This window comes from Salmo salar, chromosome 16, assembly GCF_965601325.2.
Source record: "Salmo salar chromosome 16, fSalSal1, whole genome shotgun sequence".
NCBI lineage: Eukaryota > Metazoa > Chordata > Actinopteri > Salmoniformes > Salmonidae > Salmo > Salmo salar.
In genome coordinates, this window is record NC_138306.1 from 67,871,647 (window position 1) to 67,891,670 (window position 20,024).

General features: G+C 41.9%; 2 protein-coding genes across 4 annotated transcripts in view; one reads left to right on the forward strand and one right to left on the reverse strand.

The window, feature by feature from the left end:
* On the reverse strand, nt 1–4,490 carry LOC106574266 (ras-related protein M-Ras). 2 transcript variants are annotated; one of them, XM_014150047.3, is made up of 6 exons: nt 4,326–4,490; nt 2,512–2,723; nt 2,062–2,215; nt 1,810–1,909; nt 1,644–1,723; nt 1–1,535 (listed from the first exon to the last, which is right to left on the reverse strand). In XM_014150047.3, the coding sequence occupies exons 2-6, from the start codon at nt 2,702–2,704 to the stop codon at nt 1,436–1,438; spliced, it is 627 nt and encodes a 208-aa protein (XP_014005522.1). In that variant the 5' UTR covers nt 2,705–2,723; nt 4,326–4,490; the 3' UTR covers nt 1–1,435. The 2 variants fall into 2 exon arrangements, with proteins under 2 accessions (XP_014005522.1, XP_014005524.1); XM_014150049.3 differs by lacking the exon at nt 1,644–1,723.
* A 786-nt stretch (nt 4,491–5,276) lies between these two features.
* The window catches only part of LOC106574264 (tyrosine-protein phosphatase non-receptor type 4), a 35,797-nt gene continuing 21,049 nt past the window's right edge, over nt 5,277–20,024 (forward strand). For both annotated transcript variants that reach the window (XM_014150045.3, XM_014150046.3), the window contains exons 1-2: nt 5,277–5,727; nt 9,999–10,153. In XM_014150045.3, the coding sequence (XP_014005520.3) occupies nt 10,016–10,153 (138 nt within the window). In that variant the 5' untranslated portion in view covers nt 5,277–5,727; nt 9,999–10,015. The remainder of the gene's footprint in view (nt 5,728–9,998; nt 10,154–20,024) is intronic.

Here is a 20,024-nt window from a genome sequence, read left to right on the forward strand (position 1 = left end):
TTCTGTGTCATAATTATGGTTTTATCCAGACAAACCATTTTACCCAAGATGTGTACACATATAATAGAACACAAAATGTATTAACACACATTTATTACTTTGCTTACAAATGTTTTGTTCCTTCAATTTCTTAGTTAAGCTCTGTGCTTTGTGCCTCTCTGGAGTAGCCTTCTACTAATGATAACACAGCTATAAATTACTTATATAAAATAAATAATGAAATAGTAGCAAAGCAAACTAATATTCAGATGTGAAAATAAGATTTCATCGTCTAGGCCACAACATATCCGGGGAACTCATGACGCACACACAAACACACACACCACAATAGTGTGTTTGAAGCATTTTGAGAAGTACACAAGTACATCCAGTGAGCACTGATAAGTCAAAATGGTAATGGTTCATAAATGTACATTCAAATAAGACATTTGGTGCATTCAATAAACTTCAATGCAGTTATATAACAGTCTTGTTCGGAGGTTATAAAGACATTCTCCCTGTATAAGTTATGGGGCTACACATTGGCTGCCTCCCAGGCTTTGACACAATGTCTGGAGTCCCTTTGCCAGCTGCTATGCATTTGGAATATCTCTTTCTCTCTCTGTATCTCTTTCCTCACTTTCCCTTCTTCTCTCTGTTGTCTGACAGGCCCACTGATTCCAAAACAAACAGACACATCCTCTCCCCTCCTCTCACTCCCCTCTCTACTATACTCCCCCTTGCTGGGGAAAGCTCTCTGTTTCCTCCCTCCTTCCAGTGCTTTACTCAATGGCCTCCATCTTAATGAAAACATGGACCAAGTTTTAAAGGCCTACTTCTTAGTAAAACAATGTTTAAACGTCTACCTCTTAGTAAAACAATGTTTAAAGGCCTACCTCTTAGTAAAATGTACAGTATGTCTAATTATTTACAGATTTACTTTGTGAGCACATATGTCAAGTTTCTCAGTCAAAGAGCTTCATTGGTAGATAAAAGCAGTCATGCTAAAGTGATGCCACTTTGCGGCGGCAGCGTAGCCTAGTAGTTAGAGCATTGGACTAGTAACCGCAAGGTTGCAAGTTCGCATCCCTGAGCTGACAAGGTACAAATCTGTCGTTCTGCCCCTGAACAAGGCAATTAACCCACTGTTCCTAGGCTGTCATTGAAAATAAGAATTTATTCTTAACTGACTTGCCCAGTTAAATAAAGATAAATAAAATATCTCCATGTTGTTGAGTAAGTTAGTGCACATCCCCAGAAGAGCTGTAAATTGTTGCACTGGTCCTTTTAGGGCGAGTCAGTCACATCCCATGTCTGGGCAACTCCCTACTACCTAACTCATGTGCCAGGGTAGAGGGCACAAACTGCCTCCTGGCACTCTGGGTAGAGAGTAAACACTCCTAAATTAATCATCTTCCCGCTGTCCTGTAGGGAGCAGCTGTACAAGTAAAAGCCATCATAGGACAACACAGTGCAGTCTGTGGGACACAGTGGACCTGTCGGCCCGCCACTTGGCTTTCCTCTTCTTCTTCTGGCTCCTCTCTGGAATCTGTTGCCTGGGTGAGAGAGAGAGGGAGAGAGAGAGAGAGAGAGAGAGAGAGACTCTCATAGCATTTGTATCAAACAGACAAACCTACTCTAAATAATCTGTGGCGGTAACATACCTGATTACCCTAACTAACTCGTGGAACGCCTTGTCAACATTCATGGCTGGGTCCTTAGCACTTGTTTCAATGTAAGCTATCTGTAAATTAAAAAGCTCCGAATTTAGTATGGAGATCAAACAATATCTGTCAATGATATATATGTCAAGTTCACACATTCACTCACACTGTGTTTACTAGCCATCTCCCTCCCCTGATCACTGGGTATTTTACGTAAATGCAGCAGGTCCACTTTGTTGGCCACAAGAACCATAGGAAAGGATTCCCTAAAAAATAAGAAAAATAAGAAGGAATGAATGAACGAACGAATGAATGGATGGACGGACTAATAAATGCATGAACACATGAATAACTGAATGAATGAATGACTGTTGTCCTAGCCACGGCCACCAGTGGGAAGTTAAGTAGTAAATCCCACCGGTCCTTCACCCTGAGGATGAGTTGATGGAAGCGGTCCACATGTTCAAAGCTGGCCTTGTCTGTGACAGAGAACACGATGAGGAACCCGTCCCCAGTCCTCATGTACTGTTCCCTCATAGCACTGAACTCCTCTTGGCCTGCTGTATCCAGAACTGCAGAGACAGACACATGCACGATCAGACAGGTCACACATATAACATCTACACTGAGAACAGTATTACAAATGATCCTGGTTATTCATGAATATTTGTAACTGTGTGCTGATCCCTCAGATTTCACAATGGCTGCACAATAACGTTATCCTTTTTTCTCCTTATAACAGAACATTCAATCGTGTTCTTCAGTACATTGGAAAGATTATTTCGGGGGAAACGACATAGTACTTTGGCCAGGTTAACAGGTCGTACTTTTTATTTGTAATGTATGTGCTATCTATAAATCCATTTACCGTCCAATATGGCCCACTGGGCATCAATCTCAGTGTGTTTGAGGTAGGAGTCCTCGATGGTGGGGTCGTAATCAGGGACAAAGATCTTCTGAAAGAACTGAATGGTGAGAGCACTCTTCCCCACTCCCCCATCCCCCACCACGACCAGCTTATACGTGGGGAGATTGTCGCTGGGAACAGCGCTCGTTGCCATAGTGACAGCTATGCTATACCTGGAACACAGAGGGAAGACAGAAGATGGTGTATGTCTGACTGATGCCATTTAGAATGGGCTCTTTGCCCCTCTCTTGCTCTGGACAAAAATACCTGACAAAAATCACAAATGAAATGCCACAGGTAATAGTGTGGTAATAGAATACATCTTAAATGAATATTATAAAAGCAGAGATCCTTCTATTTCACTGCAATGCATAGAAAACATGGTAATCATAATGTTTAGCTTCCATTCCTTATATAGTCGCTTACTCACTCGGCCAAAACAGTATCATTCTTATGTTGGAATACCCACACCTTTTCACTGAAAACATCAAACACTCAAACAAGGCTGAGGTCTGTACTGTAGCTGTCTATTCCTTGTCTGCTGGATCTTCACTGATGTACTTAAGTCAGGGAATCACCCACCCACACACACGCCATGAGTAAGCAAACCCAGCCTGCAGCTCCATACAATGGCACTGGTCTAACATGATGACGTCACAAAGAGAGCTCTTCCTTCCTGCGGTCAACAATGGCGGGACGTGGAGAGTTTCCTTTCTCAGTGGATACTGTAGCCTGTGTCCCTGGCCAAAGCAGGAAAGGGACCCAGATGCCTGTGGAACTTACAGGCCCTCCAGAACAATGTTGTAGCCAGAGAATGGGCCAAGGGCCGACCAACTCAAACAATTCTCAGTCAAACCTGGGGGCTGGGGAGACCCTATTCTGAGGGGTACTTCTTTGGGTTCCAAGGGGTATCACATTCTCTAGGGCAGGGTTCCCCAACTGGGGAATTTGTCCCCCAAAGTTTCAGAGAACAACAAAAACACTGGGTTTTTTTTACATAAAAGACTGTAAAAACACCAGGAAATCAGCTCCAAGTTATTTTAATTTAAGAAATCTGTTAAAGTATTCCCACGCATAATAGAGAGATACGTGATCTCATTCAAATGTTAGCAAGGTTTTAAATAATTGTTGAAGACATTATATCTATTTGGGCTTCTTGTGGACAATTTGATGTCTACAAATGATGTGTAATTATGTTCCAGCCCCCCCCCCCCCCCCCCCCCTCAAGAAAAAATCGGCCCATGGCTGAATCTAGTTGATGATCCCTGCTCTAGGGTCATTATGAAAATACTGTTGTTGTTTTTTCAGTTATATGTCATCAAAGGCTGTTCTAATCGCATATTATGTAGGCCTACCTGCAGAGCACAACCTGTTGATCAAGAGGACTACTTCATGTAGTCTGACGTGGGTGATTCCTTATTTCTCAGACACATTTCGCGCACACATTCACCTCATTTGTGATCAGTCCGATCTGTGACTCATAAATCCCCATTCATCTGTGATTCACAAATCCCATATCCCCGACTGAACACTTTAGTTTTTATTGTGCCATATTCGACCCAGTAACAAAGTTGAACAATTATTTGCTTAGGCATAACCAGATAAAGTGGGATTCCGTATTGTAAAATGCCTCGCCATTTCATATTATTACATGGTATAATTTGACTTTCACACACATTTCAGTAGGATACAGCTAGCCGTGACTTTACATCTGAAAACACCAGACATCCCAAAGCAACGCAATCTGTAGTAGCCGATTAAATAAAAAAGCTTACCCCAATATATATACTGTAAAGTCGCCTGAATGAAGTCACATTTCTTGCCTTCTCGTGTTGTAAAGCTGACTTCATTCAGATCTGTACATTTATATCCAATCAATTTCATATCACAGCTGCTGGAAAAGCCAGCATCTGCCACAAAAATGTAACAGTTACTTTGCGCTGCAACAGCTGATACGATAGGTTTGCTTCAAGCGGGAGAAGGGGGGTCAACATTTATTATTTTTGAGCAAATAAGCCATTATTTTAATGATTATAGGTCACATTTAGAGTTTGTCGGGCTTAATTTAAGTGCTTAAGTATTGACTTTCAATATGTTATGTTTTTAGCCTGCCACTTTTGGAGGGTAAGTAAAACAATATTTGAACAGGAGCCCCCTGATGTAGAAATGGAGCATTCCATGATGGCTCAAGTCCAGATGTGATCATATAAAAAATATGTAAGTCATTTTCAACCAATGTATAGCCTATTGCTTATTTACAAAGTATCTATAAACTATCTATAAAAACGAATAAAGAACCATTTATTAACAACTTCCAAACTCTCCATGAATAATTTTAAGTAGGCAATACCTTAATGTTACTTACATGTTACCTACAAGTGGGCAGTTCTAGATGCGGATGTACAATATCAGAGTTTCTGCATTTCATTTTGAAACTATATACAATATACCAGTTATTACCATTAATCTCAAATAGAAGTGGCATGAACATAGAATTGGCCACAAGATGGGAGTATAGGATATTTATTTGCAAAGGTAGATAAATGTTTAATAAGCGTTTAATATATCACACACAAACTACCTTTATGGAAAAAGATTTGAAGTTACGTACAATCTAATAATAATAATAACAGTATTAACGTTTAATATTTTTCCCATTTCTCACAATATAGGCTGCGCGCGTGCGTGTTGTGAAATCTGCGCCTCGAATGCCACGCCTACTAGTTTGACAGACATCACCCCCGTTCCAAAAAAAATATGTGTTGTGGAGTTTACGCCATATTTCGTTGCTGCCCAATGGTTTATGCTGCATATAAATGATCAACGTCTTCAAACGAGGTTGTCTTTGAATTGAACTACAGTTTGGGGACCGCGGAAAGGAAGTTCTGTTTTTTTGTGGTAATCATACCTACCTGCTCGTGCTTGCCTTGCTCGCATTACAATGGTTGCGTCCTGTATTGACGTTTGCCTGGGTCCATCATCGCTGTGGTGCTGAAGAGAAACGAACCTGTGCGGCCGAAACGAACCTGTGCGGCCGTAGCGAGTGTATGCTGCTGCGAACGATGAGGAGGTTTCTGTGGATCTGCAGCGGTTGAATTTCACCACTTCGCCCACTTATTGCTGTGTTCTTGATTTTATCCCTCAAAAACCTGGACTCTACCGGCGCAGTTTATGAAGGTAACGTTAAGCAGCCTGCATAATAATAACGTCATGCCATGGTTAGCTTGCTAGCTTGCATAGCACAGCTGTTGTAGCAAGTTAGCCAACTAGCTGTTAATCTATCCAGAGACAGTATTGCTACACCACTACGTTAGCTGATGCTAGTCCTAGTGACAGTGACAACTATTTGATGGCCTGGAGGTTGGCTTTCTAGCTAGCTAACATCAATGTGTTGTTTGTTATTTTTTCCCTGTCATATGCCAGTTGGCATGCATATAGGCTACAGTTAACTAGAATAGAACAGAACAGAATAGAGTGTGCACTTCTGGTTTTGGGAGAGGGAGGGAGTGTAGGCCAGGGGAGAAGGTAGAGGTTAAATATATGTCTGGGTCAATAGATGGATGAACCTGTTTCTTGAATCAGTACACAGAGAAACCCCACTGATTCTGATTACAGGTAGGCTAAACACTGGTTTAGCTGGTTGACATAATAAACTCCACTCAGATTTCATACAAGTCCTGTTTGCCTGTAATAATGCAGTTATGACACATATTCATGTTGTATTCATGCTGCTGGATGCAAGACCCAGTGCTCGGTTCCTATCACAAGAAATATGGAAGCTCTAGTCTAGTGCACTGACTGACTTCGTAGAAACACTAGGCTTCTAATCTACCTGCCGCTACAAAGAAAGACTGAGGGAATAGAGCTTCACAGAAATGGCTTTGTCCCTGGAATCTATAGAATCCCCAGTGATGTCATCATGACATTTCCTTCTCTGCCTCCTTTGCTGACCATAGTGGAATATAGAGCTAGAGGAGCAGCCATTTGCTATCACACAATCTCAACTGTCTCTCTCTCTCTCTCTCTGATGAAGAGCTGCAGAGTAGAAAGAAGAGGATGCTTGTATCCTCCACCTCTCCATCTCTCTCCGTCTGTCTAAAGCAGCCTCACACTTTTAGAGACTGGGTCAGTTATTGTCAAGTGCAAGGCTTTTGACAGTGCAGTGAATGAGAGTGATGGAGGACATGGGATTTGATGGGGGAGAAGGGGGGGGGTGTGCTGAAACGGATGAAACCGATCAACGTAGCGTGTGCTGCAGACAGCGGAAAAGTGTGTGGCAAATGACATAAAACACATATGTGCTCATGAAGCTCAAAAACAGGATGAGTCACTAGGGGGTCTACACTGTAGTGTCCCCACCTCCACAGTATGGGGGTGGTGAGTAAGTAACTACACTGCAGCTGGGGCTAAATATCTGAATGAATGAGATCAATAGCAACAAACACCTCTGGAGCTTTAAGAACGGGAGGGGGAGGCGGAAGGAAGGAACCAGGGAGAATGAGAATGGCCGCAAATGGGGTTTTATCAATGGCAACGTTCTCTAACCTCTAGCTCACGGCAATCGACAATGTAATTGTGTTTGTTAGGTTGTTTATCATTATGCACCATTCTGTGTGGACATAATTGATAGCCTATGTTGCACAGGAGTGCAGATGATTTTAACAAGCCTTTTCAGAGTGAATCTCTTATGTCGTGAACAATGTTGTTTAGATTTGTGCCCAGGGCTTGTTAGCTACTGTTGGCTTTAGCCTCACAAAGCTGAGAAGGCTTGCTAGACCACGCACCGGACCAAAAAACTGAGAATAGTGGAAAGAGAGAGAAAAAAAGAGCGCATACGCTCTCTAGTGTCACGCATGAGTGTGTGATCTGTGATGCATGTGTGGCGCTCCACAGTTGATCTAATGATGGCAGCCCTCCAAATGGCATCCTATTCCCTACATAGTGCACTACTTTTGACCAGAGCCCTATGGTGAATAGGGTGCCATTTGGGACGCACATGTGGTGACTGAGGTCTGCAGAGTGGAAGATCTGAGAGGAAGGGGAACTCCCTTTGTGTGTGGAACATAACCTATCTGGGTTGTGTTCAGTAGGCCACACTGTAGCAAAATGTGTTGAAACGAAAATGCGTGTTTGTTATTGGACAAGTCCAAGTAGTCCCTCCTTGTTTTAGTCCATTTTCTTCCGTTTCATGCCTAATGAACATGACCCTGGTTGTTTGTACTGTAGTCTCTTGGGGGAGAGATGTGTCTGAACTGTACACACAGCATGTTAATCCAGTGCTGGAGTGGGTGGGAGTGTTTCAGGAGCCAAGGTTTAATAAAACGATTATGTCCCTTAGCTGTCATCGCAGTTTATTGTACACAGATGCTTTGAAGAATGAATGTAGCCTTAGTACATTAAGGGATTTCTGTTTTATAACCCATAGTGATTACTGTATCAGATAGGTAATGCTGTTCTGTTGTACATGGTGTGAAAATACTAAGACAACGGCAGGCCAATATATCACCTGATGGATCTGTAAAGCAATGTGTAGCCTACTTTATTCAGGAGTGAGGTTATTAACTTCGGTCTAGGGCCTAGGAGTTGCATTAGGATTCAAGGTAGTCTATGCATTTGGAATGGTGTCCAGAGCTGTGGCTCTATTACTGAAAGGTCACTCAGCCCCATAGATGATTTGGACTCTGTTATGGTGGGGGGTGTTGTTGGCAGGCGAGCCAGGTTGGAAGCGGGTTACACTGACACTGTCACACAGTCTATCTGCTCCCATCCCTCAAGTTCATGGATATTGGATGGACCCACCCTCCACTCAAGGCTAGCTGCCATGGCTATTCACTGCCAGCTTTGTGTGGTTGTCCTGGAGGCTATAGTGACAGAAAGTGCAGTAAACGAACACAGTGACAGACAGTAAAGGTCAAAGTAGGTATTTATGGATCAGTATGTTCATTAGGATTCTACTGTGACTGTTCCATGTGTTGACATCTGCACACTGTAGGTGATGTTTTTGGACTGCAACTTTGTTCAAAGGAGGGACGACGTTGTAAATAACCTTAGTCTTAACCTGAGAGTCGTTTGGACATTTGTCTTTTTTCTGTTGGTAAGCGATAGTAACCAAAAACGGTCATTTCCTGAATAGACTTGAATAGATAATAAGGTATGGGTCAAGCCAGGACAGCCACTCCCTAGATATTGTTTAGGCCTAGTTTGACCATTTCATTCAAGAATTCAGAACATGGAAAACATAGACAAAGTGCATGTGAACTGTTAAAAACATGTTTAAATAATGGGAATGATTAACACGATAGAATAATAGCTAGTAGGTTTTGAAGTGTCTGATCCCTGATCCCCCTGCTTTAACCTCTCTCTAACTGTTGAGAAGTTGAGACCCGTGACAGGGTATTGACCCATGTGGGTGTTCTAGAGATGGGGGCCAGTGTGACAACACAGTACAGCGCCTCAGCGTGTCTTTGTGTGTTGCACTATGACATTCACAGGAACACCATTGTCACTGACAAAAGCCCTGCTGCTGGTGTGGCCTTGGTTTATTTCGGGACCTTTCTGTGTGCAGTCAATGGATGATGTCATGCAGGAAAAAGGTCAAAGGTGATATAGCCTATCCTAGTTGTTTTAAAACTTTTTCTATGTTTCTGCAGTCACTTTTCTCCCTAATATTTGATATGATTGTGAAATATGATTTGAATAATTATTTATCACCCTTCCCCCTATTATTACAACTTTATAACTCAGAATTAGGCCTAACAGCATCCATCCGAGCGTGTGTGTGTGTGTGTGTGTGTGTGTGTGTGTGTGTGTGTGTGTGGACTCTGGTAGGGACGTGAAGACTGCTATCCCTCCTGGGGAAGTCCTCTGTAGTGTGTGTAGCTGTCTTCCTCCCAGCGGTAGTGAACTGGGTCATGCCTCACTGAATCCTTTCATCGTACTGCAGCCTGACTGTGAGAGCATAGACCATAGAGGATCAAGGGCCTTGGATCTGCTAGGGATCTCTTTCTAGAAAGTACTAGAATGAAGTATGACATCCTCAGCATCAGTCACAGATTTAAGGAGGGGTGCATTGTCTTTATTATTTTTACTTGACTCAAATATGCTGTTGCCGACTGTTTAAATAAAAAGTGGTATACTGGTGTTGAAGACGAGGCTAACCATTCGCCATTGCAGAATGTTTACTTTTATTTAACTAGGCAAGTCAGTTAAGAACAAATTCCTACCCTGTCCAAACTCTCCCCTAACCCGGACGATGCTGGGCCAATTGTGCGCCGCCCTATGGGACTCCCGATCACGGCCGGGTTGTGATACAGCCCAGGATCGAACCAGGGGCTGTAGTGATATGCTGTGCTTTAGACCGCTGCACCACTCTGGAGCAATGTAATGTATTTAAATGCAGTATAATAAAAAGGTCCCTCACCCTGCTGTTTTCTTTCTCTGTGTTGCAGACCCAGTGTGGACAGTAATGACCTCACCCTCCCAGTTGCCAGCTGGCAGTAACTACAATGACCGAGCATCAGAGCTGGCACAAGACAGGCAGCACACAGAGGTGGTCTGTAATGTTCTTCTGCTGGATAACACAGTTCAAGCCTTCAAAGTTAACGTAAGTACTGTACTATACTACCCCCGGCATCTACACTGACTGTACAGCCCTACATATCACCATAGAGAATGACTAGGTCAGGGCCTTCTCTCTCTTCTCTCAAGACCAGTTGTCTATCAATAGGCAACACAGTAACCAAGTAGGCCTATAAAGATAAATTAGACTTTGTTTAAAGGGTAATTCTGCCGCTTTTCAACCTCATGTTCATTACCTCCAGCACCATACCAGTGTCTACGTATGTGAAAACGGCACGATTCCACGATCTGTGGTTAAAAATATTTTTTTTAAATGCTTCTCCGTGACATCTCAGGGTAGGATTAAAACGAAGACAAATTAGAGGGAGGGTATTTTCTTGCTCCCCACAAATCTTATAGTGCTTAAAAATGTCATAGGGTAGACATTTTTAACTTTATATTTTTCTACAAAATGTAGAAAAGCACAATTTTCACACAGTGCATTCAGAAAGTATTCAGACCACTTTGACTTTTTCCACATTTTGTTACGTTACAGCCTTATTCTAAAATGGATTAAATCGTTTTTTTCCTGTAATCAATCTACACACAATACCCAATAATGACAAAGAAAAAACAGGTCTTTAGTATTTTTGCATATAAAAAATAATGAAATATTGCATTTGCATAACTATTCTGACACTTTACTCAGTACTTTGTTGAAGCACCTTTGGCAGAGATTACAGCCTCAATTCTTCTTCGGTATGACGCTACAAGCTTGGCACACCTGTATTTGGGGAGTTTCTCCCATTCTTCTCTGCAGAACTTCTCAAGCTCTGTCAGGTTGGATGGGGAGCGTTGCCGCACAGCTATTTTCAGGTCTCTCCAGAGATGTTCGATCGGGTTCAAGTCCGGGCTCTGGCTGGGCCACTCAAGAACATTCAGAGACTTGTCCCAAAGCCACTCCTGCGTTGTCTTGGCTGTGTGCTTAGGGTCATTGTCCTGTTGGAAGGTGAACCTTTGCCTCAGTCTGAGATTATGAGCGCTCTGGAGCAGGTTTTCATCAAGGATCTCTCTGTACCTTGGTGGTTCCAAACAACTTCCATTTAAGAATGATGGAGGACACTGTGCTCTTTGGTACCATTTCCCAAATCTGTGCCTTGTCACAATCCTGTCTCGGAGCTCTACGGACAATTCCTTTGACCTCATGGCTTGGATTTTGCTCTGACATTCACTGTCAACTGTGGGACCTTATATAGACAGGTGTGTGCCTTTCCAAATCCTGTCCAATCAATTGAATTTACCAAAGGTTGACTCCAATCAAGTTGTAGAAACAGGATGTACCTGAGCTCAATTTCGAGTCTCATAGCAAAGAGTCTGAATACTTATGTAAATAAGCTATTTCTGTTCTTTATTTTTATTAAATGTGACTCACCACCTGGATTTTGTCTTATGTAGCAACATTTGAATTTCATTTTTTTTTTTTTACATTGGATAAAAATAGAGACTCAGAGCTACAAAATGCTATATCATACACAGCATTTTTGAGGAACAATGGGAAAGTAATTCTACTTTGAAAGTTTATACACTTGTAAACTCACTTTTGAAAAAAGGGCCTTTGAATGTTTTGGTACCTACTAGAGAGCTCTCCTTTGTCTACACCCATTCAGCATTATTCACACCCTCTTAAGCCCCACCCATCTCTTTAAGGATTCACGTGAGGTCATGTGCTAAAGACTAAAAGTGGTAGTATCCTACAACAAGGAAACATTTCAGGTTAACAGAAAGTGTCCAGATAAAAATATTTTCTAAATATTAGATGACGCTTACCCAGATACACTTGTCTAAATTGATAGGTCATGTGAAAGAAATGTTATAACCCCCAGCCACATCCAGTGGTGGAAAAAGTACTACATTGTCATACTTGCGTAAAAGTGTAAATCATTTCAAATTCCATATATTAAACCAGACGGCACAAATGTATTAAAAAAAAATTATAATTTGACGGATAGTCAGGGGCACAATGTACTTAAGTATCAAACGTAAAAGTAAAAATATTTCATTTCAACTTCCTTATGTTAAGAAAACCAGACAGCACAATTGTATTATTTTTTGATGGATAGCCAGGGGGCACACTTCAACACTCAGACATAATTTACAAATGAAGCATTTGTGTTTAGTGAGTCTGCCAGATCAGAGGCAGTATGATGACCAGGGATGTTCTCTTGATGAGTGTGTGAATTGGACAATTTTCCTGTCCAAATGTAACGAGTACTTTTGGGTGTCAAGGAAAATGTATGGTGTAAAAAGTACATTATTTTCTTTACGAATGTAGTGAAGTAAAAGTTGCCAAAAATATTAATAGTAAAGTCATGTAAAGTAAACTACTTAAGTAGTACTTTAATGTATTTTTACTTAAGGACTTTACATCACTGCCCAAATGCCTTCACACCAGTACATTAGCATACTTTATATACTGTTACACATGCACTTATCACATAGTATTCCATACATAAGTTAAGGCCATGCAACCTGAGTTAAAACCTGAGTGAGGTGCACATGTCCAGTACATAAACAGATGCATGCGCCATATATTTAAGTGGTGGACACTTAATACAGTCACATGATATTGTTGTGGTATGTCACAAAATCATGTTACGACCACACATATCAACAATATCAGCCACGTATGGCGTGTGTGTTAGGAGAGAGTCATGTGAATAGAGGCACTGCAGAGAGTGCTGATGAACAGGTCTGTCCGAACCACGCATTAACAAGGGAATCTATAGTCGGAGAGCCTGTTTCTGTCCTGCCCTTGACTTTGGTGCAGGGCATGTGATGTCCATAGCCTCTTTGTCGCAAAACTCCCTGATCTTGTCAAAAAGATAGTTTGTCTAGCTGTGTCCGGTCCAGGTGGTGCTTTTATAGGCAGACCATCTATGGGAGGAAGGATGTCAGCGTTGCGCTTCAGCTGAAACCTGGTCACGACAGTCCGAACGCCCCTTGGCGACAACACCAGGCTCCAGAGCATCGAAGGTGTAAAACAGCGAATAACAAAAAAATCTGAATACATTACAACCCTGCACAACATCAATTCACCTCCCAAGTTTAGATAAGAATAACCTCATACAAAGAAAATACTTTTTTACCTGAAGTGCTGATCTGTGGCACTGAAGTATGGAGTCAGGTGTTGTTGCCAGCCATAGCTTTCCACAAGCACCGTACCATCCTCCAGGCCAACCAGCTGTGGGATGTTTACCCCTGTCACTGTGCTGTCCTTCACAACACCAGCAATCTCAGACAAAGTGTTCACTCTGGTCTTTCTGAAGCGCTGCTTGATGAGGCCGAAGCACAAGTCAGGGGCAAACTTGGTGTGGCCTGTGATCAGGAAGTGAAGGTCCAAATTGTCGTGGAGCTTGTGCATGGTCCACCAGGTACAATACCAGAGCACAAACTTGTTCTTGTTTTGGCCACTGCAGTTATCACAATTCAGGTCCACACGTGTTTTCCCAACTCTATATATAGTTGGTGAAGAAATGGTGCATGTAGTTGATGACTGCGCTGCTGCCTTAGCTTGCTTGGGCCAGCTCTCTTTTTGATGACTGTATGACTGGTGTGTTCTACTGATTAATGCTGAAAGACAAATTCCAGATACAAATATTGTAGCATTATTATACAATAGATGCGAAATGGCATTCTGCGATATCACTACACACAGTTCATACAGGTAATGTTAGCTACTGTAGCTAACCAGCCATCTAACGTCAGCTGGCTAGCTAACAGCAAGCTTTAACTAGCAATACAGACTGATTGTCATAGCTAGCTAAAGTTAAACAATAAGTTCAATGTTAGCTAGCTGACATTAGGCTATAACTAGCAACGTGAAATGGCATTCTGAGAAAACATCACTAATGTTACACACACTTCATACACGTACAGTTGAATTCGTAAGTTTACATACAACTTAGCCAAGTACATTTAAACTCAGTTTTTCACAATTCCTAACATTTAATCCTAGTAAAAAATTAGGTCAGTTAGGATCACCAATTTATTTTAAGAATGTGAAATGTCAGAATAATAGTAGAGAGAATGATTTATTTCAGCTTATATTTCTTTCATCATATTCCCAGTGGGTCAGAAGTTTACATACACTCAATTAGTATTTGGTAGCATTTCCTTTAAATTGTTTAACTTGGGTCAAACCTTTCGGGTAGCCTTCCACAAGCTTCCCACAATAAGTTGGGTGAATTTTGTCCCATTCCTCCTGACAGAGCTGGTGTAACTGAGTCAGGCTTGTAGGCCTCCTTGCTCACACACGCTTTTTCAGTTCTGCCCACAAATTTTCTATGGGATTGAGGTCAGGGCTTTGTGATGGCCACTCCAATACCTTGACTTTGTTGTCCTTAAGCCATTTTGCCACACCTTTGGAAGTATGCTTGGGGTCATTGTCCATTTGGAAGACCCATTTGTGACCAAGCTTTAACTTCCTGACTGATGTCTTGAGATGTTGCTTCAATATATCCACATCATTTTCCTACCTCATGATGCCATCTATTTTGTGAAATGCACCAGTCCCTCCTGCAGCAAAGCACCCCCACAACATGATGCTGCCACCCCCGTGCTTCACGGTTGGGATGGTGTGGTTTTGGAGCAGTGGCTTCTTCCTTGATGAGCGGCCTTTCAGGTTATGTCGATATAGGACTCGTTTTCCTGTGGATATAGATACTTTTGTACCTGTTTCCTCCAGCATCTTCACAAGGTCCTTTGCTGTTGTTCTTGGATTGATTTGCACTTTTCACACCAAAGTACGTTCATCTCTAGGAGACAGAATGCGTCTCCTTCCTGAGTGGTATGACGGCTGCGTGGTCCCATGGTGTTTATGCTTGCGTACTATTGTTTGTACAGATGAACGTGGTACCATCAGGCATTTGGAAATTGCTCCCAAGGATGAACCAGACTTGTGGAGGTCTACAATTTTTTTTCTGAGGTCTTGGCTGATTTCCCCATGATATCAAGCAAAGAGACACAGAGTTTGAAGGTAGGCCTTGAAATACATCCACAGGTACACCTCCATTTGACTCAAATGATGTCAATTAGCCTATCAGAAGCTTCTAAAGCCATGACATAATTTTCTGGAATTTTCCAAGCTGTTTAAAGGCACAGTCAACTTAATGTATGTAAACTTCTAACCCACTGGAATTGTGATACAGTGAATTATAAGTGAAATAATCTGTCTGTAAACAATTGTTGGAAAAATTACTTTTGACATGCACCAAGTAGATGTCCTAACCGACTTGCCAAAACTATAGTTTGTTAACAAGAAATTTGTGGAGTGGTTGAAAAACTAGTTTTAATGACTCCAACCTAAGTGTGTGTAAACGCCCGACTTCAACTCTAAGTTAATGTTAGCTAGCAAGCCAGCCACCTAACCTCAGCTAATGTTAGCTAGGTAACAGCAAGCTGTAACTTGGGATCTTTTGTTTAGACATGTCACATTAACGTTAGCTAGCTAAAAAATGTACTATTTTCCCAATCCATAGAGTAACGTTACTAGCAATACAAACCGATTGTCATAGCAAGCTAAAGTTAACCAAATTACATTAGATTCATTGTTAGTTAGCAAGCCAGCCATCAAACTCCAGCTGGCTAGCTAACAGCAAGCTTTAGCTTGCAATGAAACAACTTTTGGACAAAATTAGAAACTTATAATATCTGAATCTGTAGCTAGATTCTTACCTGTATACATGGATGAAAGCTTAGTTTGCACAGCTTGTTTGGCCCGTTGTGTTTCACTGATTTCAAAACGTGTTATGAAATGAGAGAGTCAGCATTGCGTGGCACGATCGTCGTCCAGAAAGTAGTCCATCACAACTTTTTCCCACTGACCTTTGTTGATAGCGCCTGATAAATCCAGGGCAGCAATGTTATTGAGAGCAGTAGCAACATAATATGTTTACAAAAAAACTGCAGTAGAAACTATTATTTACGCATTACGAGCAGCAGGCAACACCGACCAATACAAACTCATCTCTCGGCATGTCCAGCCCACTCATTATCTCAGCCAATCAAGGCTAGCGGGAAGGTTGCTCACTTTTTCTGTGGCTAAACCAACTAGGCTCATAATTTAACAATTCTATTCATATTTACAGATGACATACCCGTTTGATATTAAGGCACATGAAAGTTCACATATTCGAGAAGGCATATCTGCCAAAAAACACATTTTGATTAAAAAAAATAATGTTTTATTACGTTTAAAAGGCTCTCCTGGGAAGTCGTGACTTGCGACATACGCCTAGTTTCCTGAATCGGGTCACAAATGTGCAAACATTTCTAAAAACCTGTTTTCACTTTGTCATTATCGGGTATTGTGTTTAGATTGATGAGGAAAAACATTTAATTTAATACATTTTAGAATAAGGCTGTAACGTGACAAAATATGGAAAAAGTCAAGGGGTCTGAATACTTTCCGAATGCACCGTATATAGACACTGGTATTGTGCTGGAGATAATAAAAATGTGGCTGAAAAGTGATGGAATTGCACTTTAAAATACAGATGCATTGTAGTAGTAAGGACCAAAGGAGCCTGGGTCATTTTAGATATCTGTCATTAATAGCAGCATAGCAGCGACATCGCAGAATGTCTGGCATTCTGGTTTAAAAAGACACTCCAGGGGTTACTAGCCAATGGCGTAAACACTTACACCAGGACTGAACTGCACACATCACAATAGCTTTTCCGAGCCAAGCGTGGGGGATATCTGGCCCGTGTGGTGCACTGTGGGGAACGGGGGCAGAGAGGCACAATGTTAATGCATTCCCCTCTGTGAGGTACTCTAATTACAACACACACACATAGCACCTCAGTCTAACCCCCGACCATCTCTGTTGCCCCGACACTCTTTGTTCTGTTCTGGGTCAAATAAATCTGCTCAGCCGCTGACCACTAATCCCCTGGTCATGAATTAAGATGAGTTCATTTCAGGGACTACAGAGCTGTCATTATGGAGTCCTTTGTCTTTACTAGTGCCATGCTGGGCTGAACCAGGTCAAGGCTTCACTGCCAGTCAGGATTAGGTGAATACAGGCCCTCATGTTTGTGTGCGTATGTGTTTCATATACTTTGTTGGCGTTGATGTGGTTTGTATCCTCTGGGAACCATCCAGTGTGCACAGACACACATCATGTTTACACAGGTGAAGTCAGTACTGAATGACAACTGACAGCTCCATTATCATGTCCTCTGGCATTCTACCGCCATGCGTGCGCCACCTCCAATACTTGCACTGCACAGGGAATCTACAAGAAGGCTTCTAACAGGCATCTGTTTAACTTCTAGAGCTGGAGAGCTTCAGTGTTTCAGTAAAGCCCCTTGTTAGCTGGTAGTTTGGTTCCCAACATGGCTGCTGTGCATTAGCCTAGTGGCTGGACAGAGTATGACCTGATAGCTGCTGAACGCTATGGGTAGAGATCATCTCCACGTTGACGCACAGCACTCTGATTTCACTCGTTGGCGCCACATAGACTTGTGTGGGGTGTTTAGGGCTGTTGCGGTTACCATGTAACCGCCACACAGGCAGTCATGAGTCACGACCGTAGTAAAATTCCACGTGACTCGTAATCTCCTCTCTGGGGCAGCAGCGTAGCCTAGTGGTTAGAGCGTTGGACTAGTAACCGAAAGGTTGCAAGTTCAAATCCCCGAGCTGACAAGGTACAAATCTGTCGTTCTGCCCCTGAACAAGGCAGTTAACCCACTGTTCCTAGGCCGTTATTGAAAATAAGAATTTGTTCTTAACTGACTTGCCTAGTAAAATAAAAATTATGCACTCTGGACATGCTGTGGTAGTACCTAACTTGCTAACGGTCAGGGTGCTAATGGCCTAGTACTCAGGGCTCTGTTGTCCCTCTTAACCACTATGACAGCAATGCAAATGCAGTTGTGTGTGATTTTAAAACTCGCCTCACTGCGATGATCAATTTGAAGAAAGGAGTTCAGCATCAGGATGAAACAAACTACATGGTCGTTGTGGATGTTGTTTCAAAGCCTAACACAATGAAATGGACAGCACTTTCTAAGGCGATGATTCATTCAAAACACCCATGTGCATATTAGAGCTTATGAATCAAAATGATAATTGTGCCGTTATACAATATAGCCTTCCGCATATTACGCATGGCGAAAAAAATACGAAACAGATTGAGGATGTCTTTGGTCCATAATCAGTCTAGCCTAAACTCCAAAATTAAACACATTCCAGTCATCGCCTTTGAGTGTATCATTATGCATACTGGGTGGTCTGGTTACCTTAACCTCTCTAGGGTCGGCGGGACGAAATCGTCCCACCTACGTAACAGCCAGTGGAATCCTGTGCCGCGTTATTCAAATACCTTAGAAATGCTATTACTTCAATTTCTCAAACATATGACTATTTTACACCATTTTAAAGACAAGACTCTCGTTAATCTAACCACACTGTCCGATTTCAAAAAGGCTTTACAACGAAAGCAAAACATTAGATTATGTCAGCAGAGTACCCAGCCAGAAATAATCAGACACCCATTTTTCAAGCTAGCATATAATGTCACAAAAACCCAGAAGACAGCTAAATGCAGCACTAACCTTTGATGATCTTCATCAGATGACACACCTAGGACATTATGTTATACAATACATGCATGTTTTGTTCGATCAAGTTCATATTTATATCAAAAAACAGCTTTTTACATTAGCATGTGACGTTCAGAACTAGCATACCCCCCGCAAACTTCCGGTGAATTTACTAAAAATGTACTAAATTACTCACGATAAACGTTCACAAAAAGCATAACAATTATTTTAAGAATTATAGATACAGAACTCCTCTATGCACTCGATATGTCCGATTTTAAAATAGCTTTTCGGTGAAAGCACATTTTGCAATATTCTAAGTAGATAGCCCGGCATCACAGGGCTAGCTATTTAGACACCCAGCAAGTTTAGCACTCACCAAAGTCAGATTTACTATAAGAAAAATGTTATTACCTTTGGTGTTCTTCGTCAGAATGCACTCCCAGGACTTCTACTTCAATAACAAATGTTGGTTTGGACCCAAATAATCCATAGTTATATCCAAACAGCGGCGTTTTGTTCGTGCGTTCAAGACACCATCCGAAAGGGTAAAGAAGGGTGACGAGCACGACGCATTTCGTGACAAGAAATTTCTAAATATTCCATTACCGTACTTCGAAGCATGTCAACCGATGTTTAAAATCAATTTTTATGCCATTTTTCTCGTAAAAAAGCGATAATATTCCGACCGGGAATCTGCGTTTAGGTAAAAAGACGAAAGAAAATAAAGCATGGGGTCGACTCGTGCACGCGCCTAAGTCCATTGTCTTCTGATCGGCCACTTGTCAAAAGCGCAAATGTGTTTCAGCCTGGGGCTGCCTCGATATCATTCAGCTTTTTCCCGGGCTCTGAGAGCCTATGGGAGCCGTAGGAAGTGTCACGTTACAGCAAAGATCCTCAGTCTTCAATAAACAGAGACAAGAAGAACAAGATCTTGTCAGAGAGGGCACTTCCTGTAAGGAATCTTCTCAGGTTTTTGCCTGCCATATGAGTTCTGTTATACTCACAGACACCATTCAAACAGTTTTAGAAACTTTAGGGTGTTTTCTATCCAAAGCCAATAATTATATGCATATTCTAGTTACTGGGCAGGAGTAGTAACCAGATTAAATCAGGTACATTTTTTTATCCGGCCGTGTCAATACTGCCCCCTACCCCCAACAGGTTATGCTACGCTCCAAAATGTCTATCCACGAGTCTGGGAGAGAACTTATAGCCCTAGGCGATGCTGTTGGTTCATTGATTGTGCTAACAGTTAGCCTACAATTGTAGTGAATTTTCATTTTGAATGGCCTAGTAATAGGGCTTTTT